Raw genomic sequence first — 23,603 nt, forward strand, 5'->3', positions numbered from 1 at the left:
ATACCATGATTGTCTAAGATAAAAAATCAGATTAATGCAGACCCTTTGAAGATGGAGAACAGGATTCACAATAACATTCCTACCTAGCTGTTCCAGTCCCATCCACGTTAACTGCTCAACACCTCTGTTTCCGTTCCTGCAGTACCTTGGCAGTGTCAATTACCCAGGAATCTGCACTGTGCGACAGTCTGCAGTGAGTGCGCTCTTAAGGCATTGCATTTTCTATCTTGAGGCTTTCTTCCGTGGTTTTGCTCTGGGCTGAAGGCCACTGTTCTGTCACTCCTGTATGAAGATATGCCTGTTACTTCTGACCACTCTGGGATTTCACTTTGCAGGTCAGAAGGTATTGCCAAGGCAGGCAGTGTGGACAACCTGGACAGCACTGAGAAGGTTAGAGGGATCTCGCCCGATTCTACACAGCTGACAGAGTGAATGTTACTAGGGTTGTTTTAATGAGTGAGCAACATGTCAACAAAGTTGACTGTACTAATCAGAATCTGAAATCCAAAATGTCTATTCTAATGGCAGAAAGTACAGATTCAGCAGAAAATGTGAAGTGTATGTGCGCCTAAGAGGAATGTGCACACGTGGGGGAGGTTTTGGTTTCCGTGCTCATGTTTCACCACGTGTGCACGTGTGCCAAAGGCGTGTCTCTGACCACAAGGGGAGCCTGTTCAAGGAGACTGCGCCCTTTAGCAAAGCTCACGCTGAAGCCCCAGATGGAGCAGAACAGCCTGCTGTGAACACCTGGAACCAGTCACCTCTGTTTAGTCTGTTTATAAGCAGTCCTCCAAAATAGAGAAAAGCACTAAAATACCAGTTCTTATTTAATGATTATTTAATACTTTGTTGTCAAATATTAATAGAGAGATTTTTTAATTTCGCTAGGTTTTTAAACCACAGCTGTTATGTAAAATGTCTGGTAAAATCATCTTTCAGTTGCATTTTCGTCACTTTATTCCTCAGCCTTACTCAACCTGATCTTCCCTAATAATAATAATGTTTAAATAAAAAAATCAGCTTTCAAAATAACTTGAGGCCCACATACAATACTCAACCAACTGATAAATGGTGACTATTTCCTCTGTTTTATGAATGAATGGGCATCTACTGACATGGACATGAATGGGCATCTACTGACATTAGTCATAGGAAGTTGTGTGTGGACACAAGGTCCCTTAGCACCCCCTGCAGGGATTATGATGCATTGCTGCACATCCTTGCTGTGCTGGACATCTAGTGACAAGTTGTTTTAGGATTATTTTGGAGGTGTGTTTTTAGTGCAGATGGGCTCTGTGCAAAAGCCTTGTCACGTTATTTTTTTAAAATGTATTTAGCCTGACAATGTTTCTGTCAATGGAAATAAAAAAAAATATGGTGCAAAATTAATTAAATTTAAGATTAATATGTGCCATCTCCCATAATGCCCTGGTCATTTACAGTGACACCCATCCTAGGTATTATTCAACTGCTTATCCGGTACAGGCTCAGGAAGGGGGGGTGGGGCACACAACAATGGGCCTGCACAATTTAGAGACACCTTTAGACATTCATATGACAGAGGGAGTGCATTCAGACCATCAACCCTGCAAGTGTGAGACAACAGTGGTGATTCAGTATCTGCAAATGTACAATGTTTTGTGTAGTATTAATGGCATGCCATTATTCTTGCTTTACCTGGCATGAAACATGATACCTCCATCCCGCAGAGCAAAAGCAGCGACGCGGCCGACACGATCGTCAGCTTGCCGCCCAAGTCTCCCACCCCCACCGAAGACGAAAGCTTCGGCTCCAGGAAAGCTCGCTCGTCGTTCGGTCGTGGCTTCTTCAAGATCAAGGGGGGCAAAAGGACGGCCAGTGCACCAAATCTGGGTGAGGGCCACCCGCCCACGGCGCAGTTCCCTCCCCCTCAGTTTGCGCTCTCGCCTTGGGTGACTCACGTCGCGTCTGAAGCAGTGTAAGATTTTCTTACAACAAAAAGATGACTCGTGGCCAGACTCGCTGTTGGTGCCTCAGCTGCAGTGGAGCAAGCTGCAGGGTAATATGCAGGAAATTGCCTGGTTTGCTTCTTGTTCCCACTTGGCTGTCCAGTGTATCAGTAGTGTGGAAACAAGCCTAACTTTGTACTGTTGGGCGTTTTGTGTTTGGCGTTTCCTCACTCCCGTTTTTGTGGTGACAGTGTCTCTCTCCCTAAATGACCTCCCCGTCCCCACTACCCTCTGTGTCCTTGTCACCCTGTAACCTGTGTCCTCTGCCTTGTCCTCTGCTGTGTCCTGTCCTGAAGACCGTGGCCGGAGCGCGAGCGTGCCGACGTTAGGTACAGTACGGACTCCCGCCGCTGAAGGCCCTGCAGTATGGCCCAGCTGGGTACAAGCAAACAACTGGATGCCCCCCCTCCTGTGATCTCTGGAATAATGTGAAAGCATTTAGCTTTACTGTTATGCTGGCTAAGCACACAAACAGTATAAGCTGGGCTGAGTAGAATTATATGGGCAGGGTGGACTTTCCGTTCTATATACAGTACCAGTCAAAAGTTTAAACACACAAAGTTGCATACAAAGGAGAGTGATGGTGTCATGTCACATGACTTGGCCACCTGACCAAAACACAGCAGAAATGGTTTGAGAGGAGTTTGACCAGTGAGTGAAGAGAAAGTGGCCAGTGAATTCTCGACATATATGCTGGTCCTCCTTCAGGACGGCTGGAAAAGCTTCCCAGGAGGCCACCTCATGAAACTGGTGTAGAGGAGACAGTACCGTCAGCCAGTCCCTGGAGCAGTTGGGGTTAAGGGCCTTGCTGAAGGGCCCAATGGTGGGATCACTCTGCGGACCCAAGGATTTGAACCAGCAACCTGCTGAGTCCCAACCCACACAGCCACCCCCTCAAACACATTTTCTTTTTGTTTAATACTTTTCTGGTCAGTGCATAGTTTCATGTGTGTTATTTTTATAGTTTTGATGGCTTTGTGATTAGCCAAAAATGTTAATAATAGTACAAATAAACCCTTCTATGGGAAGAAGGTGTGTCCAAATCCTACTGGTACTGTGTATATATAGTATATGGCAGTGTCAGCATTAATGTCTGCATTGCAGGAGATTGGAGGTCTGTGCTCAGTGGGCAGTGTATTAGGGATGGCACCTTGGAGCCTATTCCACCAAACAGCGAATCACATGAGAATGGCTAAGACGCATGAAGATGCGATTTTAAACTCTTGCTATGACTGTCATATATCCAAAACACAGCCATGTCATTCGGTCTCTGTCATTCAGCTTCACTGGTTAGGGGTTGGTGGTGATCTTACAAGTACAGTCAGCCTAGATAAGTTCTCTGAGATCGTAAAAAGCTAGCTTTGTCACCGCCTTCTTAAATGTGTGATTATTTTTTTTTTTTTGCTGTATGCTTTACTGCCTTCATGATACTTCCCTCCCTTTAAAAAATATCCAGTTGTTCTTTATCCACAATTGGACGTCATCTGCAATTATGCCACCTAAGTGAAGTAGTGTAAAGAACTGGCTTCTCTCTGAAGATGGGGTTCAGTCTTGGGTTTTTTTCCATCCCATAATTCCATCCTGTGTGTGTCTTCTCACCACCCACGGTTACTCTGGCATTCCTGGGGGCTTCCGTGTGCACTGTATCCGCACTCAGTACTGGTTTTTTCTATCCAAATGATGTCGTTTACTGAGCCATTGCTATATTTCCAGAAATTGGCTGTAATATGTATTTTTTTGCCTGCTTAAATTTTCCTAAAAATTTGTTGATACATATTTGTCAAACTGAAGCTTTCTCTGTAGAAGCTAAATTTCTGTTCAATTTCAGTGAAAAAAATTATATATAATTTTATTTTTTTATTACAGTGAAACCAGCACTGAGTATTGTCTTCTGTTTAGATGCCTGGGTGGTGCTCTCGTGCCTTATGGGAAACGTAGTTTACTGATTAGCGTTGTAGTCATTTAGTGAAAATTGTGGGAATTGTAGTTTCACCCAGTGTTAACCCTTTATGTGCAATTGCAGCAGAAACAGAGCGGGAGGGCACCGAGCACCTGGACCTTGCAGGAATACCTCGCCGGACAAGTGACAGCGACAGCACAAACACCCTGCCTTCCTCGCCGGAGGGCAAGAAGAAATCCAAGGGGATCAAGAAGTTCTTCGGAAAGTGAGTTGGTTTAGAAAATGGTCTCTTCCACCAGCTGGTTTTCGTTACAGGCAGCTCGTTAAGTGACTGTTAAACGGAAAGGTATGACTGCTGTTTGATCTTAAGGTGTAATTTCCTGAAATTTGAAGTACATTTCTGAAGTAACATGCATAAGACCTCCCAGATTTTAAAAGCAGTTTAAGCTGAAGTTCTCTGTACTGTAGTTCCTAATGACCGTATTCTGTTACATACTTTGTTGTCGTATAACTCTATTTTGGTTCAGCTCCTCCCTGACCATTTATGATTAAGTGAAATATGTTTCAGATGATTGTGTTCGGGGAAAAAGCACAGTAATTTTATCCTAAGGGTGATGACTAAGCACATCTCCCAGCTTGCACTTGGTTAAAAGCATGTAGCCTGGGGCCAGTCAGAGATGGTGCAAAGAACAAGACTTGTTTTTAAAGTTCACATCAGAACCTACATCCTAAAGCAGTGTTTCTCAACCCCAGTCCTTGAGGATCCCCAGTCAGTCTGTATTTTTGCGGGCCATCCTCTTGCGCCCCTTGATCTTGGGGAAGCCACAACTGAAGGACGAGCGAGTTTTCCTGGAGCCAAAGCATGCGTCTTTGGTGGGGGTGGGAGATTTGAGCGGCAATGTGGACCATCTGGCAGGGAGTTGGCAGGGAGCAAAAACCTGCACTGTCTGGCAGGGAGCTGGGAGGGAGCAAAAACAGGGAGCATCTGGGGGTCCTGGAGGAAAAACCCTGAGGACACACTGTCTTAGATGATGCATAAATGTTAAGTATTTCACCTGGAATGAAAATGTCCAGTATGAATTTATCTGGACAGGACAAAGCCCATGAAATGCAATATTCAAAATGGATTGGTGTGTAGGACTAAATTCCAGCCCTACTGGTTATCGCGCTAGATTTTTTTATTTCTGAGAATCAAAAGATTATCTATTTATTATGAATGATCATCAAACTACAAAAAGTTATAGATTGTAAAAAACAAAAATTTCTACAGTAGGATATTTTGAATATTCCATCTTCCATGACTACTTATCCAGTACTGGGTCACAGTGAGGCTTGAACCTTTTTTAGAATATTTATGAGGGCAGTAATAAATCATGATTAATTATGACTACAATGTACTCGATGCAAATAATTGCTTCTGTAGGCTAAAGAGAAGTCAATCCACGACCTTCAACCCCGACGACGACATGTCCGAGACGGAGTTTAAGCGGGGTGGCGTGAGGTCCACCGCCGGACCCAGGCTTGGCTGGTCACGTGACCTGCAGAACACCAGAAAGTGAGTGGTGAAAAGGACAGTCGTGTCCTGTGACTGCAAGCTCCTGCCATGTGGAATAGCTGTAAATGGGGTGTTATTGCGGCAAGATGGCTATTTCTGTGGCTGAGATGAGGGCATCCCTCTCCTCTGTCGCAGCGAGTTGGACACGCCCTTTGCCAGGTGGACGAAAGAGCAGGTGTGCAGCTGGCTGCAGGAGCAGGGCCTGGGCATGTACGTTCCTCAGGCCAGGCACTGGGTGCTCTCCGGGCAGACTCTACTGCAGGCGTCCCAGCAGGACCTGGAGAAGGTGGGCTTTGCTCACTAGCAGTTTGACAAGTTCAAGCTCGTGTGTGATTTTACAAATGTCTGTATCATATGCTGCAAGCATAATATATAAAGCAGGGGTAGTAGGTGGCGTAATGGTTAAAGAACTTCGACCCTTTATAGCTCTTATATTGTATAGTTATATAAGAGCAGATCGATTGCCTTGAATTAAATATGGCATTTAATGCTGCTTATTTTTCCTGAGTAGAATGTAAGTGTTGACCTGGTCTCTAACTGGCTGCCCACCTCCCACTGCATAGGAGATGGGCATCAAGCACCCCCTCCACAGAAAGAAGCTCCAGCTGGCCCTGCAGTCGCTGGGCTCTGAGGAGGATGATAACAAGGGCAAGCTGGACTACACCTGGGTGGCCAGTGAGTGACCTCAGCAGTACTGCTGCCCCTGGGGCGCCTCGGTGTATAAAGGTGGTTCTCCCAAGGACGGGTTAATACTGTAGCCAGTGTTTCCCCATCTGGTTCTTGGGAACCCATAGCTGGTCCATGTTTTTGCTCCCTCTGAGTCTCCTGTCAGACTTCACATTTTTGCTCCCTCCCAGCTCCCTGTAGGAGCAAAAATGTGAACAGTCTGTGGTCCCCAAAGAGCAAATTGGGCAGCACTGCTATAGCAACTGGACACAGCTATCATAAGTGCAGGGATTCTGAGGGATTCCAAGTCTCTGTTCTTAATTCTGACTGCGCAGTGGCAGACTGCCTTCAGCAGGCCTACGTGCTTCTCTTGCAGTGTGGCTGGATGACATCGGCCTGCCGCAGTACAAGACCCAGTTCGACGAGGGCAGGGTGGATGGACGCATGCTGCACTACATGACTGTGGTAACTACACGGTTCACCTCGGGAGCAGGTTGAACTGAGGCGCCCAGCTGGTGTGGTCAGACTGCATCTCGGCATTTTCTTGGGGAGGAATGTGTTCGACGTCTCACACAGCTGAGGGTCTTCAAGTTTGGCCGACGGTTACTAGTCTGCGTTGTATCTGCTACTAGATGAAGTCCATTCTGAAGCAGCAAATATTAATTTATACGAGTCAGGCAATGTAAAAATTAGGGTTGGGGGGGGGGGGATTTTATACAAAGGGAAAAAGAACAAAAAGATTTAAAATTAGTTTTTTTTACAGATGGAAAATATGGTGCTTGATATTTTGGTTCTGTTTATAGGGACAGTATGTCAAGCCCCCTCCCTTGCTAGCGATGGGCAGCCTACAGTCTAGCCATGTTTCCTGTGACCTCTGTCTCACCCTTTACTTCCTGTTTACCCGGTATAACTCCTTCAATTTACAATGTATCCCTGACCACGTTCTCCTCATCCCCTGTAATTTCGTGTCACCCGTATTGCGATCGGCTGGACGCCTGTATTTAGTGACCTTTGTGTAATTGCATGCTCGTAAGAAACTATCATACTGCGTATCCTCAGGATGACCTCCTGTCTCTGAAAGTGGGTAGCGTCCTCCATCATCTGAGCATCAAACGGGCCATCCAGGTGCTGCGCCTGAACCACTTTGAGCCGAACTGCCTGCGTCGGCGGCCCTCGGATGAGGTGTGGGACCTGGCTCATTGGATGAGGTTTGGGTGGGGGTGGGGGTTTTGGTGCTGTCCGTCTGGCCATATGAAGGCTTGGTAGGAGGTTTTTTCCACTCATCGTCCCCCATCCTGCCCCAGAACAATGTGACTCCAGCGGAGATTTCTCAGTGGACCAATCACCGGGTGATGGAGTGGCTGCGCTCTGTGGACCTGGCAGAGTATGCGCCCAACCTGCGGGGGAGTGGCGTCCACGGGGGGCTGATGGTAAGGCGGGGGGGGACCATGACGGACCCTGTGAAATTTAGCTGTGCTTAATTACTCTGTTTAAAAGAATGGATTAAATGACCAGAGGTGGAAATTGAGAAGAAATGCTGTCAGAATGTAAGGATGGAGAAGCAAGGGGTGAAATGGAAGAATGTGGTATGAGGAAGGTGACTAATGACAGTTAAGGGTCTTGCATGCTTTTGTAAATATCTGCACCTCTCAAGGAATCTGAGTTCACTCTAGGTAGCTGGACGCTTGTGATTTTGCAGCCTCGGTCTCGAACCTGCAGGTCTTAGAGCCCCGGTTCAATGTGGAGACCCTGGCTCTGCTGCTCAACATTCCGCCAAACAAGACCTTGCTGCGGCGTCACCTGGCCACGCACTTCAACCTGCTGATAGGCCGTGAAGCCCAGCAGGCTAAGCAGGAGTGCCTGGAGGGACCTGACTATGTGCTGCTCACTGCGACTGCCAAAGTGAAGGTAGGACCACTCCCTCCCATAGTATGGTTGTCTCCACCCATAGGCTGCTCCTTCCCGCCCACAGTAATAATGGTCTTTGTTTGCCCTTGAACTGCTCCATCCCTCCTTGTATTGTAAGCCCCGCTAATATACTCTTTATCTGCTAAGATCAGTGAATTTGGTGGTCAAAGTGGTCTTTGTCCCAATAATCAAGCAAAGAAACAAATTTATATCACACATATAATGTACACAATTTTTCAAATTAGCAAGTAAATACCAGATTGTATGTGCATTGTGAGTTTATCCAGCTCTGCTGAAGTTTATCTTCTGAAGTTAGTCAAATCTGTACTGGCATCTTGCATAGACTATAATTGGTATCTGGGGGTGCTTTTGAAATACATGAAATTCCTGTAGGGGAGGCTTACATGCCAGAGTGCTTATAGTTCAAATATTACACACCATTCTCTACAGCCCAGGAAGCTGACCTTCGGGACCTTCGGCAGGCTACGGAGCAAGAGGCACGAGGAGAGCGAGGAGTACATCTGCCCCATGGACATGGAGATGCCCAAGGGTAGCAGCTTTCTGAGAGGACACCGGATCTATGACGATGAGCTGGACCGGCTAGAGCAGGTAGGGCAGGACCCCATCACAAAAGGGGGCAGCCTGCTCATCTCGGTCAAACGGTCCACATCACCTTGACTTTGGAGTAGTGCTAATGCTAGGAATTGAATTTGAGACTAACTAGTCAGTATGAGTTCTTCCCAATGAATTGGTAAGCATTTATTTAAACACTTGACTTTTTAAGTATTTTTTCCTGGGTCTATCTGAGTTTCCTTTGGTTTTGCAGATGGAAGATTCAGAAGGAACTGTGAGGCAAATTGGTGCCTTCTCTGAGGGTATTAATAACCTGACAGTAAGTGAAATTTCACCTCCAAATCAGACTTTACGGTTAATGTTTGTTCTTTCAACTATTTCACTTTCTACACAGAATGCCATTTGTCCTTCACGAAATTCCCAAAATGACTCGCTTGACTGACATTTTAAGTTTGATATTTCACCATATTGGAGTAACCGTTTTAATTGGCCAGGACTCTCACTCACATACTGTATTCTAGAGCATGCTAAAGGACGATGAGCTCTTTAAGGAGCTGTCAGCGTGCTCACCTGGCTCCAGCATGATGGGTGAGGACTTGTGAGGGCATCGCTGTCCCGACGCCGGCAGAGCGCTGTGAACAGGACGGACTGAACCCGCCTGAGCATGAAAACGTGCCCTTCTACTTTGAGCCGCGGCCTTGCGATGGCTGTACATCCCGGAATTGTTATCGTTGAGCACAATAGCTATAATTTAAAATCAAACCATTCACGTGTCCGGTCCTCGAGTATCCTTACGCTGTCTGCATTTGTTTTTTTGATGACACTTTGTGGAAAGTCTTAATTTTTCCCTCCTTTTTTCTAAAAGGCTTAGTTTTTCAGTTACCCTCTCCACCTACTGTTTCTCCTAAAACTGTTTCAGACAAGACACTTTTTTCTTAAACTGCCTACCAGCTGGTTACTGGAGACTTGTAATGTGAGGTGTGCTTTTGTTTTTGCTTATTTAACGAAGTGACATTTATAACTTTTGTAAGATGGTTTTTAGCTCTAAATTCTAGAAGACACTAGGAAAAACATTGTGAAAATTCACCATTGTGTGAAGAGCCATCAAGTCTGTAGTGCGTGGAAGGTGCCAATGGACATGTAATATTTTAACAAATGTCGATCTCCGACCTCCTAACGTGCCAAGGGAATCTCTGCTTCAGAGCTGAGTGAAGGGTTTGCTTTGTACGTTGTAACACAGCATTAGCCTTAAGTCACTACCGAAGCACACAATGGAAAGCGACGTTAACATCGTACACTAGCTGGGGAATAGCCAGTCTTCTCAAGCCTCTTGCTCTCAGTGCTGTGCTTGTCCCCTGTGCTTGCTTTTTAGTTGCCTTGAGTGGTTACACGTTAAGTTTGTCACTCTAGCGGTTTTCCCACTATGCAAAAACAGGAACTCAGTTTTGAGTTGTTGCTGTTAATTATTATTGAAGTCTGTATTTTAATATTAATATTATTAGGGTAGTTGTGGTCCATGTATATGTAATGTTATTTTAATGCATAATGTGCATTATTTAGCATGTTTTAAAAGAAAGCAATAAGATGCTACCCAGCAATACTTCTATGCAGATCCCATTAACCGTCTATGTAAGAACCCATTTCTACCATATACTGTGAGGTTTTTATGCATTTTTAAAAAGTCAATAAAATTAACAAGTGTGTACAGTGCTTTATTTGCGGGACATTTTTTGTTCAGTATAAAATGAACAGATTCCAAGTGTACTTGAATCTTTAATCTCATTTTCCACACAGTTATTCTTGTTAGTCAATATCAGGTTACCATGGTGATGATGGGTCTGTCAGGCATTAACTATATTGGTTTGGGAGTGTCACCGAAGTCCATCATTTTAGGCTCTAGCTCACTCATTTAGCCTGAAACCATCACTAAAAAGCCCAGCAGGACATCACTCATCCCTCCCGTTACATACATCAATCTCAAGAATATGTATAAAATGTGTGGCTAATTCAAGGTGTGCAAAATGGTACAATTAGCTTAAGCACACAATTTGGACATGTCAGCTATCACTAAAACTAAATGGACTTGGTCCAAGGCTACTGTGTACAAAGCTAAATTTTGTGCAGAACAGACAAGAAGCCTTTGGGGAAGTTTTGGAAAACCTAGACCAGGGGTGGCCAATCTTATCTGCAAAGGGCCGGTGTGTATGCAGGAGTCAGGGATAACCTTTAGGTCAGCTGATCAAACCCAGGTGTGAGGACTCAACCAAACACTCCTCTAATTAGTAATCTAATTAAGGAGTTGCAGTGAGAAACCCCACATGCACAGCAGCCCTTTATGGATAAATAAGACTGGCCACCCCTGACCTAGACCTTTGTTACACCATGGATATCGATGAAAATTTCCATAAAACATACAACCTGTATGGTGAATGTTTTAACACCCCTGGTGGCCATGGATCCCAAAATGGAACAGAGGTTCAGAATGAATACTTATGCTTCTCATTATACTGCCACAAAAATGTCCATGACATTTTGTGCCAGTTGGACATCGCATCCAGGGTTTACAGTTTAAACCAAAGAATTAGCTACACAGACCATTTATTGTCTTTCCCTAGCCTCATAAATCTATTGCCAGTTGGACCTAAAAGATCTCATATGACTAACAACTTCAATATGGCAAAAACAAGTGGGAGAAAGTGGAATCTTCTAAGAGACCACAGAACCAATAGAGCCTCTTAGGATTTTCTGATTTCACTCAAGTGCTCTTGACCACTCAAATATAAACATCAGAAAGGACAAATGCAGAAAAAACCCTTGACAGACTTTTCACCACTAGAAGTCCCACATTAACATTTATAGTGATAAATGGTTGGTATTTTGGCAAATGCAGAAACTTGAGTGACACTTTCCTGTTCAATAAAATATACATGAATGTTGCAGCCTTACATTAAACTATACCCTATATTTCCAATTCAAATGCTGATTCCTGGAGCTGTACTCAATTCTAATACAAATTCAATGTCAACTCCCCATCTTACAATACAGAAAATCACACATCTTATGTTAACCTTCAAAATGAAAAAAAGCAAGAGTTACAGATCTATGCCAGCAGTATCTGATATAGGGTTGTGCGGTATGATGATATATATCGGATGACGAAATAACTACATATTATGCTCTATCGTTTATTCTGTGGTGATGCAAAATACACTGATGGAAAAAATGTTGCCATGAACATTCGGATGACAGTTTTGCAAGGGTACACGCCACTGCATTGGACTTCACTGTTCATTGCAGATTTCTATCCAATTCCTACCATAGCTGATCTGTATAAAAAAAAATCCATAAATATGCAGTGCTGATAAGATATATATCATTATCAGGATATGAGATTTTGGTCATATCGCACAGCCCAAATCTGACCAACTGAGTTGTGACCTGAAGTCACAGCAGATTTTGGACGTAAAAACATTTAATTACGAAGCATTTCTTGGTCCTTATGATTTCATTAAATTTACATTTTTATTTATTTAGCAGATGCTTTTACCAAAGGCAACATACAACCGAGGAAGCAGAGTCAGTCAGTCCCTGGAGCAAATCAGGTTAGGGGCCTTGCTCTATGGCCAGCAGTGACATCACTCTGCTGACCACTGGATTTGAACCGGCAGCTGTCTCAACACGAGTACAGAGTCATGAACCATGGAGCCACAAATCACCCCTTTAAAAGCTCTGCACTGCTGTTACCTAATTTCAGGTTCATGTTATGCTTGGCTGAGTATGATGTAGTTTCAGCAGCCCTATTAACTTGTAAGGTCCTCATCTTTGGCATTTGTGTCCCTCTCGCTCCTGGGCTGTCACCAAATCAAATAATAATAATGTTTCTGTACCATGATAATAATGCATATTGTGTCCTTCCTTTCAGTGTCCTCTGCCTGTAAACGTACTCCTTATACAAAATCATATCATATTATAAATCAAGTGCATTTTTATTCATCATCAATGTCAACATGCAAGTAAGACAGCACTGGCTTCATAATGAGTTGCATGAGATACTCCATGGTGAATACATTAGCATGTTTTTAATCGATCACTTTCCTTCTAAGCCAATAAGCATAGCCCGTGTCCGACAGCAATGGCTTGATACTCGTAGGGCAACGCTCAGACAAAAGCGTTTCTACCAATGACTGCCACTGGGTTTCCGTAAGCAATGCTGAACGTGTAACACACATGACACCTCAAACGTAACTGCATAAGACTCAGGTAACAAACACTGAACTGGATATAACTATGGATGAACTGTGACCCCCATTTCCACCAAGAATCCATCATATTAGCAGTGTCTGCAGACAGGCTTTTATATGGATTTTCACAGACTTCAACCGGTACATTAGAGCTGTCAAAGCAACAGCAGACAGTAGCAGCTCCAAATTAATAAAGAAAGTTAAATCTTTAATTATCCTGCAGAACACGCGTGTAAGGAATTAAAATTCAACAATACAGACAGGATAGGGAACTTCATACCATAATTGTTTTCACGGGACGTCCTTGACTCAGTTACATGTAGCTCTCCCTGTAGATTAGGCAGGTGGACAAGTATTGCAATACAGTAGCATGTCAACCCGTCAAATTTCAACAGCTTTGCAGCCGGAAACCTGGTACATGATGCGGTTTCTTGGCTACACAAAGTATTTGCATGTTCCTTTGTTGTTAGAGATCAGCAAGCGCCCTGTGACCACTAGCATCAGAGGAATGTAATTTCTTAGAATTTGTTAGCCCAGAAGCTAAGGCGATTTGATACGTCTTTGTGAATTGTATTTTTTCCAGCAGCCTTTAACCTTAACTACAAGGCATTTACAGAAAATTTGGAAAATAACTGGAAACACCAAGCTGACTGCCTCACCCAGTTAGGCAGCTGTTGGCACCACTTAGAAGGTGAACCTCCTACTGCTGGGGTGTCCGACTTTATCGAGGTTGGGGTTGCAAGCGAACTGGATCATGGGAGGGGGGCCGCACATCAGGATGAGCGTGTCCCCGCCTGGCGGGGGTAGGTGCTTACGCACCATTTCTTCATTGATGAAACCCTGACTGTAGGTCCAGCCTAGGAAAGGTAGATTGTGTCACTGATCCTGCAGGGACAGCCACTGTACACTGATGAATAAGACTCCAGGAATATCTGACAAATGACCAGCTGCAGCTCGGATATAACTAACTCAACACTGACAACATTGCTGGATGCTGCAGGCCATGTAACTTGGCTGTGAACTGGGGCGTGGATTTACCTTCGGGGGCCTTATCCACAGTGTACCACAGCTTGAAGCGGGATGAGTGCTGGGTCTCTATCTCCTCCAGATCAGTGCGCAGCAAAATGTCCCTTTCGGTCTAGGGTGGACAGGGAGGGTAGATTGTAAGGATCATTTTGTTTCCAAACATCACCAAGGCTGAAGATGCGCTGTACAGCTCTTTGCTGGGCATATGCGTATAACTCATGAATGTAAGATAGATCTTTTCACTAAATGTAAAAGTCAAGCCTCTATTGAACTGCATATGAAGTTCTCATAGTGTAATTGTTGCATGCCAGGAATGTATATCTTCTAAAAGCATTTAGGGTTAAAAAATAAGGTCTGGAATAGAGGGGTGGAATCTCCCATACATGCAACCCGCCTCACCTGATTAGCGAAGAGCAGGTAACACACAGTCATATCTGCCGGATCCTTCAATATTGCCCGGATGATCTGCAGCATGGGCGTTATTCCTGTGTGGAAGAGAAGCAGCTACTCACATGCCTGGAGGAAAGCCAAGGTGGTTGCACACCCCATGACGCACAGAGAGCCTGTACTCGATCCAGCTGACAGCTGACTGGATCTGGCAAGTTAGCAGTACTACTCACTCACAATGTGGCACTCAGAATTCTCAACACTTGGTACGGTCTAAATAAATCGCTTGCATCAGGCTCAGGAATCAAGGACAAAGAACTGGAAACCGTGAGCTGGTTGAACCTTTAGATTTAGGGTTCCCTGCACCCTTTAAAACCATATAAAAGCTGGAGAAGGACAGCATACCAGTTCCCCCTGCAATCATGCCAACGTGCTTGGCCATCTTCAGCTCTGGCTCTGACTTCTTATCGGGCTTTATGGCAAACACCCCTGTGTTGAAAGTTCAATCTGGTTAGCTCACCAGTGCTGCAACACATAACCTTTCCTCAGATTGAACTTTACTCAGAAGCAGACTCCAACAGTGATTCATGCTTATTCTACTTGTGAAATGTTGTATATTAAATAGCGTACTTGAAATTCATTAAGAAATCAACTGTTTATTTGAGAAACTAATGTAGAAGGTAGTTGTACAGAATTAAACAAACATATACACCCTTTGCACACTTTTTATAACAGTTGAAAGTGTTTGTTTCACAACATTACAAAACAGTGTTAGTAATCATTTTCAAGACATCTGATTTCTGAGTTTAGTGTTTGTAGCACATAATGAATTTTAATTTTGTTTATTGATATGTGATGATGTATAAAATGTAGATTCTACTGGATGCCCTACCTTTTCCTTTGTATATCAGCAGTCCATTTGGACCACGGAAGTCAATGGTGTCACCAATCCGAAGGCTCTCCAGGTACTGGGACATCTTCCCGCCTTCAGGGAACTTTGGGTTGACGTTTTTGTAATAAATCTCAAAAAGCAAGAAATAATAAATAAGTTACTGTGGTATACAATACCATAATCACATATCAATTTTTAACTGCATTTTATAAAGCAGTCAGATATTTAAGTATACTGGTTGATTACCCCTCCCATATATAATAGGTCTCAGGTTTTCTTTTTATAATTTACCTTGACCACCAGGTCCACAGAACCCTTGTCATCGTCGCTGGACACAGGAGTATATGGACGGACCACTAGGTTCCCATCCACCTTGGCTGACAGATATATGTGCTGGCCTGTAATGATATTCCAGGGTAATGTCACCAGAACAAGGGAGCCTCAAACAGATATACTGTTTGGGGGGTGGGGTTCCCACGATAAACTTTGTCGGCCCACATACCCGTCGCCCCTCTAAGAAAATGCCCAGTATGGCAAACAGCCAGTCCAGTCCTAATCCCACATGACACAAGAACATACACATACACAAAAACAGGGCTCGAACCGGCCACCCACTGAGCCTCTGTTATTGTGAGAATGCTTACCGATGGGCAGGCCAAGGACATGGTCAGCAGTGGGCAATGCGAAGCGAAACTTCCTGGTGTCATGGCTGATTATCTGCACACATCCCAGAATGCACCATGTTACACGAAACATCCACAAAGCACTATGTGGCTGTTTCACATTGGATACATATTTGTACAGATACTGAATACAAGTAAGCCAAAATTTAACTCCATGACTTATTTTTCATTTACATTTTATATTATTATGAGGGCTTAGAATTAGACTTTATTGACCTCCTTGGAGGGGAAATTCATTGGACAATTCTAGTGTTATGAAAGTGACATTTAGACTCAAACGAAATGCCTAAGAGAGCAGACAGGCTTAATATCAATGAGTCAATTTACATATATTTAACCCCTTGGGTTGAACATAAGCAAATCCCCAAAACTCATTTATTCATTTACATGTGAGAAATACATTGCATTTTATCAGTGTTATGTGTGACATCAAACAAACCTTTGCATGGAATTGCAAACCTGATCTCATCCTGAAGAATGTTTATATTTTATAGTAAACTGCCACAGTAAGATACTGGAAAGTGTCAAGTCTGTATGTACTCAAACACAACATCATAAATAAGTCAATGTATGTCAGATTTTTTTGTTTGTTTGTTTTCAGCCAAAACACTATTCACCAAGAAAGTGACAGCTTTTGAGTATATAAATCATCTGAAATTCTTTGTAATTAAAAGTCACACACTTACCTCCTTGTCTATGAGCCGTAAAGCATACTTGATGTTGGGGTCTTCAAGAGTTATTGCAGGTCTCTTCCCTATACCAAGCAGCCTGAGAATTACACGGATAATGCTGCTGCAACAACTCTGGATAAACTGCAACGAGACAGGAGCACTGGGATTACCTTCCTAGGTGTTATACTGCATTATTATAGTAAAATGCCAGGGTTACAATTTAATCTACCAAAATCTGGAGTTAATAAAAATACACACATTAAGACCGTCTGTTAAGTTGTGAAGGAATATGTACAGAATGAATCAAACGGAAAACGTAGATCAAAATCTAAAAGCAAGCGGACAGATGCCCAAAGAAAGTCTACTGTTAATGTACACGGTGAGTATCGTCTTCGAGGAAACTTCACTGGCCCTTAAAATGCAGAAATTTAATCGGGCACTATTGTGTAGTAAATGTAAAACGCAGTCTAAAATAATAGAAAAAGTAGCAGAATTAACCTAAAAATAACTAGGAATTAACGGTATATGGCAAAAGATTTTATTGCATTCTTGCTAATTCACACCTAACTGCCTTTACTGACCCGCCTACACTTCTTTCGTATGAGGTCAGGCAGGAAGTTAACTGACTTCGACAGTAAAGGGCTACTTATGTACAATAAGGTTGCTTAACCTGAACAGACTACATTTCTGCACATGCAATAATGCTAGCAATAATAACATTCAGCAACAACGCATATGGATAAACATAGAGCTCTGCTGCAGCAGTAAACACTATCTACAGTTTGTTATCTAAACTCCAAAACAAACACCATACTTACATTATAAATAGCGCCCAGCATTGTATAATTTTGTCTTTGACAAAACTGTAGGCTAGGATATTACTTTTTTAATTCTTTATAAAGGTCCGTCTGCAAAAGGATCTGATCACTTCTACCTATAGTTGATCACTTTCGTTTTTCACTCCGACTCTCCCCACTTTGGCATGTCACTGACGTCACCACGTATCCTCGCAGCGCAGCCAATAAGCGAGCTCGTAGCAGGTTATCATCGTAGTATGAGTTTTCTCCGCCGTTACGATTGGACAGCGTTTAGGCGTGCCGCTGGACCGTGATAGCGGCCCTGCTCGCAGCGTTTGACACGCCATTCGACTTGGAAGCTTGCAGATGCGCAATGGCTCGGGGGTAAAGTGTTTCTTGTTTGTTTTCTTGCATAAAATATTTTTATGCCATAGTCTATGATGTGCAGCTATGAGTTATTTTTGTTATGAATCGTGTACCACGTGAAGGTACATCTCGTTCTTGCAGCATATTGCAAGAAAACAATTCTGTTTACAAAATTGCAAACTTTTTATTAGTATGGTACAGAAGAACGGGCTTTACTCCTAGTACTATAATACAATTGTCAGAGTGCTGGACCGCAATAAGAGAATAAATCGAGTTAAACAAAAGAAGCTGTATTTTGCTTCTGTATCATTTTATTTTAAGTCTGCACACAACACATCGACGCGTTTCGGCGTTATGCCTTCCATAGTGTGCAGCAAGTAGAGAAGGCGGGATCAAGGCATCTGATTGGTTGGGCCCGCATCTTCTAGTTGCTGTGACCCACCTCCTCTACAATTTGATTGGTGATCTATTTGAACCAATCATTTTTCATTCTGTCCTCAACATTTTTATGTAAGTGTAAAACTCCCATGAGCTCACGTGGATCACCAGAAATTGAATTTATCTCTTGTCTGTTATAATTGGTACATGACTTATAATTTTGATTTGAGTAGCTTTAAATAAAACGCTTTTGTGACACAACATGAACCGCGTTTCATTGTGACTCTTCCTCACTCCGCCTTTTCAACCACGCCTATACCCCTAATTAATCCAGAGAATGCTCGTCCTTGTATTTTTTTGTACTACTTCTCAGCGTGTTTCGACTTGTTCACTTTTAATTGCATTGTTATTGTAACGTTTCCAGATGTATCAGTCAAGACTTTGCGCCGCTGCTCTTATTCCTTGCTGTTATTTTCCCACACCTTGATGCCAGGTATGTAAAATGGTAAAGAAGTATGACAGGCATTTTAATAGAAAGCAACCCCATAAAACCCATAAAGGTAAAAATGATGAAACAATCTTAAACATATGCATTGCAACATATTGATACAAACTCTGGACATAAAATGATATTAATTGATTTTCTATGCCATATATGACAGTGATTATAATATGTCATAATTATAGAATAAAAATGATTGTGATTTTTTTTTTAGGATTGATCTTCCTTTTGTTTTCCAGTGGAGCTCTTCTTAAATAGGCTTAATCAGTATGTTGATTGTAACCGGCTAGACTGCAGCTGTCCAACAATGGAGTGACAAATCTTAGTCTTGGTATAAGCCTCTTTTTAAACACTGTTTAAAATGCTTACTTGCTTTGCAGTAATAAACAAGTGCCTTTTATTTTTCCCAATAATTGGCCTTCTGTAAAGGGGAGCATCTGGGATAGTATAATTTTCATGGATGATTTCTCTATGCACTGTCTTGCCGTAGTCAAGCGGTGGACCAGGGACTTTCTGACATTCTCAATGAGTTGTGGAAGTTGGATAAGAACCGATTGAAGCCTGGAACGGATTATACCATTTCTCTGCAGGTATGGGGGTGAATGTCGGTGTTCCTGTTGCTATGTGGCTCCTGTGACTAAGCGTAACCGCCCTGCCATGTCATTTCTAGCAACAGTTGTCAAAACATCCAAACTGTGCTGTTGCTTATAGTCCTGTAAGTAATTGGGAGGGAGTTGACTGGAGTTTTTGTGCTGATTAGTTAGACCTGTCCATCATTTCAAAATGAGCAAAAATAGAATAGGCTGCATCTCCAGGATAAGCAGATGGAGGGATGGATGGATGGGGGGAGGGAGGGAGTGTCATGATTTTACCCCTGGTTTTCTGCAATTTCTTTGGTTCCCTGACTTCCCTACTTCAGTTAGTAGTCATTGTTCTTTATCCCCATGTAATAATACAGCTATTTTCATGCTTTCTGATATGTCTTTTGGCTGGTGTTCTCATCTTTGTCCCACCCCAGTCCCTAACAAATTCTGATACTCTATCCCCATGCGACAGATTTTCACAACATTGTTACTATTAAAAAACTAAAAAGTATTAGGCCCCTTTAAGTGTTATTTTGTCAGTATTAAAGGTTGAGTCCTTAAAATTGAAATATTTCTTTACATATTAATGTTGACGCTGACCTAAATTTTGTGACAAGATCTCTGCCTTAGTTTGTCCTGTTAATGAAATTGTGGAGCACTATAGATAGAATATGAATTGCCAGGAATAAAAGTGCAGATTATCAGAAGAGTGGCTTTGTTTTTTTTTCCCCTTTTTTGAAAAAACATAACTTTATTTTGTTTGAAGGGGAGAGCCGGCTATGTTAGGGTGGGCAATAATGAGGCCAGGGATCACGCCTCCGCCCCCTTGTTCTCCTACGTTAATGAGGCGAAACTCAAGAACATCAAGACCTTCTCTTGTAAGTGTCCCGACTGGCCGTAACCCCCGGGAGTAGGTCTGTGCACGACACATGGGGTCCTCACTCACTACAGCGGTATTCCCTCAAATCACACGATGCTGTGAAGGCAACACGGCCAGAGTTTTTTCTCTGTTACTAAATATCCCTTCAATCTTGTCAAAGCATTAGAAAGTAACAAGAGGTGGACATCGTAACTTCTTTGTCCAGAGGTCACTTGCAACACACTTTGCAGCAGTGGAATCTAGAATTTGATTGATGAAGCAGATTTGGACCAACTTTTGAGATGCAACATTGTTGTTAGGCTGCTTGTATTCCTCTGGTATGTTTGTACAGAAGAGAATGGATGTAGATGTGTGATTTCTCATAGGCCCCCGTGACATTGGCTGTTTTATTTTACACAGAAGCAGATAGTCCAGTTTCATGTTCTTTTATGATTCCCCAAAGAAGGAGGCCCAGACAGTCTAATTTTGATTAACTTTGACATATTTATCCTTTTGTGTGAGAGAAAAGAACGTTTATGACTCAACAGATGTTTCCTAAAACCCCCTCTGTTGTTTGTCTGAACACAACGCAATGAAATAGCTCAATTACTGAAACACAATATAACAGTTAGAAGTCATTTAAAGCGTTATTTATTTATTTCCCCCCCCCCCACAAAAACCTTTATTATGAATAAATAGAACACTGAACCATTGACTTAGTCAACAATATGAATTCTCCCTGCAGATCTCATGAATCTTTTGGACAACTATGAACCATCCACTGGTGTGGCGGAGAAGGTCACTGCAGAGGAGATCGCAGAAAACAATCTCTTCTTGAATGCCGTGTTGGAGACAGATGTCATGAAGGTATTGACCCCCACCCCCCACACCAGCCAGGCACTTCAGCTTTTCCTTTCTGAAATTATGCCTGGTGGTTTATCTCTTTATAGCTTCCCACCTTCAAATAAGGATATAATTTGTTGAGTTAGGTTTATTAAAAATACTTCAAATGTAACATAAGTGAATCCAGATTTCTTTGGTACACAGATCACATTGTGTGATTATTAAGCAACAGTTGGCTTTGGTCAGAGAACCTTTGCTCAGCCTTGCCTGCATATTTTAGGAGATTCAAAGTCATAATCATGTAGGCCGAAGGAGACATTTCTCCACACTCAAGTAAAACAGGATTTTAGTACCATAACATCGCTACACTGTTTTGATCATTACTTACATCTTTTGGCTCTCACAACATCGCATTCGTCTGGTGTTGTGGTACTGTTGCCTGTGTCAGTCTTGGCTCTGTACTTGGAAAGATCGATGCTAACAAAACATGACAATGAAAAACAGATGTTTAATAAAACAAAAGGCCAAATTCAGAAACCAGCAAACATATTGCTGGCTTTGGGATGTTGATATTTTTTTTTTCCCCTTTTAGAAGATTTGACTCTTTGATAGAGAAAACATAAAAACAGAACCCAATACTCAAAAGTTTTTGCATACCCCAAACAGAGGCAGTCGTACATAACATTGTAACATTACTTTAGCAAAACATTAAAATAGATGTTCTTGTGTTTTTATTTATTTTTTTTTTTTTAAACAGTCTCAGAATCAGCCAACGTCCGAGAAATCCTCGAGTTTAATTTGATTTTTTTTTTTTAGGTATTGCCTTGGTTGTGGATGTGAGGAGTTTAACGTGGATGTTGTGTTAAATGTCACCTAGCAGCATTAAGACAAGTTTGGTAGTTCTGGTTGACATAGAGATCAGTGGCCTGTACTACGAAGCGGGGTTACTGGCTTATCGGGGTAACTTGTTGGATTTAAGGTAGTCTGGGCAAAATGTAAGTGAGCGAATATGAAGTCCATTTAAACTGTGGTACCTTAAATCCGACAAGTTACCCCGATAAGCCAGTAACCCCGCTTCGTAGTACAGGCCACAGCTTTCTGGGGATGCTTGTGATTTACTGGGTGTGGTTGGTTTGACAGAGAACTCATAAGTACCTGGTCAGCAAGGGTCACTCGCAGTCAGACCTGAATCAGTTCCGGCAGCAACTATATAACATCTGGTTTCACCTGTACCACCGAGACAGACGAGGAAGGTAACCATACTAACCGTTGGTTTCATTTGGTAGGACACTAGAAAGTACCATTGCGAGATTATATTGGACTGTTATTGAACTATAAAACTATATCAACTATAAAAAAATTTACTCCTTGTTTTTGCCTGACTGCCCTACAGCGAGGACTCATGCGGGTTCGAGCACGTCTTCGTTGGTGAGACTAAGTCCGGGACCGAGGTCATGGGCTTGCACAACTGGGTCCAGTTCTACTTGCTGGAGAAGCAGCGTCTTGTGGACTACAAGGGCTACAAAGCGAGGGACAGAGACATGGTACTGAGACCCAAAATCACCTCCTTCACTGTTCACGTGTCTCACTCGGTTACCGAACTATGAGCTCACATTGTTACAAAAAGTGAAAATGGTTGTTGGATTTGATGGAGTAAAATGTATTAAACTTAGAGGCTTATTGTGGACGTTGACAATACCAGAAAAAGATTGGAGGATCCCAGAGGCATTTCACGCACTTAACAAAAGGAATTATACTTGGGACACATAGAAAGTGTAATGTTATGGCATATATGGCCTCAGCCAGTATAAGGAATGTTTTACTACAGTAATCATGTATATGGTTTGTTCTCTCCAGCCAAACAAAGACGACCACATCTTGAACATCCAGTTCAGCTGGAATGGCCTGGTGAAGCCGGTGGGGAGCGCCTTCATTGGCGTCAGCCCCGAATTCGAAGTAGCCGCCTTCACCATTCTCTTCTTGGCCTCCAACGAGAAGGCAACCAGAGCTGTGGTGAACATGGACAAGTACCAGGTGGAGCTGGTGGTGACCCGGCATGGCCGCTACATCGGGACCGCCTACCCCCACCTCCTGAGCACCCGGCGTCCGTAGAGTCAGGTGCCTCCACGCTGTACTTCATCGAATGGTGTTTAGAAAGGCGTGGACCGCTTGACTTGCTGGTGACAAAGGGATAATCTCCTACTTTCTTTTTCTTGTTTATTAGGAAATTTTTATAGCAGATCTTGTACTCACAAGCTAAGAAAATTGGGGGGAGGGGGGTTTTTGATATACCACTGTTTTTATTATATATGGAAAGCGGATTTTACTTATGATCTTTTATTTTGTCCAGAGTAGTTTTAATCAAATTGGAAAAAACATCTCTTTGTGGTAGTTTTAATGTCTCTTTTTAAATATCTATACATATACTTTGTACTAGTATTACTAGTGGTTTGTTTAATAAAACATTTTTTACAGCACATATTTTAAACAGTGGTTTATGTTTGAATATCTGACCCACACCACTGAATATTTTTCCAGAAACCATTAACCATGTCAGTTATATGGGGGGGGGGGGGGGTCACCTTTCACCACTAGCCGAAACAAGCCTTTGACCAGAGGACAGGGAAATGTTTACCAAATTCTAAACGTGCGTCAGCTTTAAACAATAATTCATGTGTAATATATGCACATACCTACAAACTCAGACTTCTGGAGCAACAGCGATCATTCTAAACATCCCACTGACACGAAAACACTTCCTTCATTATAAATCACAGAAAGTTG

At 42.7% G+C, this 23,603-nt stretch overlaps 3 protein-coding genes across 11 annotated transcripts in view; 2 read left to right on the forward strand and 1 right to left on the reverse strand.

Annotated features, from left to right (window-relative positions):
- The window catches only part of ppfibp1b (PPFIA binding protein 1b), a 43,036-nt gene extending 32,736 nt beyond the window's left edge, over positions 1-10,300 (forward strand). For 5 of the 9 annotated variants that reach the window (XM_023801976.2, XM_023801980.2, XM_023801981.2 and 2 more), the window contains 15 exons: positions 143-193; positions 336-390; positions 1,710-1,872; positions 2,285-2,317; positions 4,012-4,153; positions 5,312-5,443; positions 5,579-5,729; positions 6,007-6,118; positions 6,486-6,574; positions 7,169-7,291; positions 7,414-7,539; positions 7,829-8,017; positions 8,468-8,626; positions 8,844-8,909; positions 9,112-10,300. In XM_023801976.2, the coding sequence (XP_023657744.1) occupies positions 143-193; positions 336-390; positions 1,710-1,872; positions 2,285-2,317; positions 4,012-4,153; positions 5,312-5,443; positions 5,579-5,729; positions 6,007-6,118; positions 6,486-6,574; positions 7,169-7,291; positions 7,414-7,539; positions 7,829-8,017; positions 8,468-8,626; positions 8,844-8,909; positions 9,112-9,192 (1,672 nt within the window). In that variant the 3' untranslated portion in view covers positions 9,193-10,300. The remainder of the gene's footprint in view (positions 1-142; positions 194-335; positions 391-1,709; positions 1,873-2,284; positions 2,318-4,011; positions 4,154-5,311; positions 5,444-5,578; positions 5,730-6,006; positions 6,119-6,485; positions 6,575-7,168; positions 7,292-7,413; positions 7,540-7,828; positions 8,018-8,467; positions 8,627-8,843; positions 8,910-9,111) is intronic. The other 4 variants (XM_023801979.2, XM_023801983.2, XM_072710231.1 and 1 more) reach the window with 1 other exon arrangement.
- Positions 10,301-12,557: 2,257 nt separating this feature from the next.
- On the reverse strand, positions 12,558-17,486 carry cyb5r3 (cytochrome b5 reductase 3). The gene is made up of 9 exons (XM_023801986.2): positions 17,309-17,486; positions 16,506-16,631; positions 15,781-15,853; positions 15,428-15,534; positions 15,137-15,266; positions 14,650-14,733; positions 14,257-14,342; positions 13,870-13,969; positions 12,558-13,688 (listed from the first exon to the last, which is right to left on the reverse strand). Exons 1-9 carry the CDS (start codon positions 17,327-17,329, stop codon positions 13,516-13,518), a joined length of 900 nt encoding a protein of 299 aa, XP_023657754.1. The 5' UTR covers positions 17,330-17,486; the 3' UTR covers positions 12,558-13,515.
- Positions 17,487-17,521: 35 nt separating this feature from the next.
- Positions 17,522-23,296, forward strand: LOC111838725 (uridylate-specific endoribonuclease C-like). The gene is made up of 8 exons (XM_023801985.2): positions 17,522-17,671; positions 18,456-18,524; positions 19,024-19,123; positions 19,884-19,995; positions 20,722-20,843; positions 21,960-22,072; positions 22,213-22,363; positions 22,677-23,296. Exons 1-8 carry the CDS (start codon positions 17,661-17,663, stop codon positions 22,929-22,931), a joined length of 933 nt encoding a protein of 310 aa, XP_023657753.1. The 5' UTR covers positions 17,522-17,660; the 3' UTR covers positions 22,932-23,296.
- The last annotated feature ends 307 nt before the right edge of the window (positions 23,297-23,603 follow it).

This window comes from Paramormyrops kingsleyae, chromosome 3, assembly GCF_048594095.1.
Source record: "Paramormyrops kingsleyae isolate MSU_618 chromosome 3, PKINGS_0.4, whole genome shotgun sequence".
Taxonomy (NCBI): Eukaryota; Metazoa; Chordata; class Actinopteri; order Osteoglossiformes; family Mormyridae; genus Paramormyrops; species Paramormyrops kingsleyae.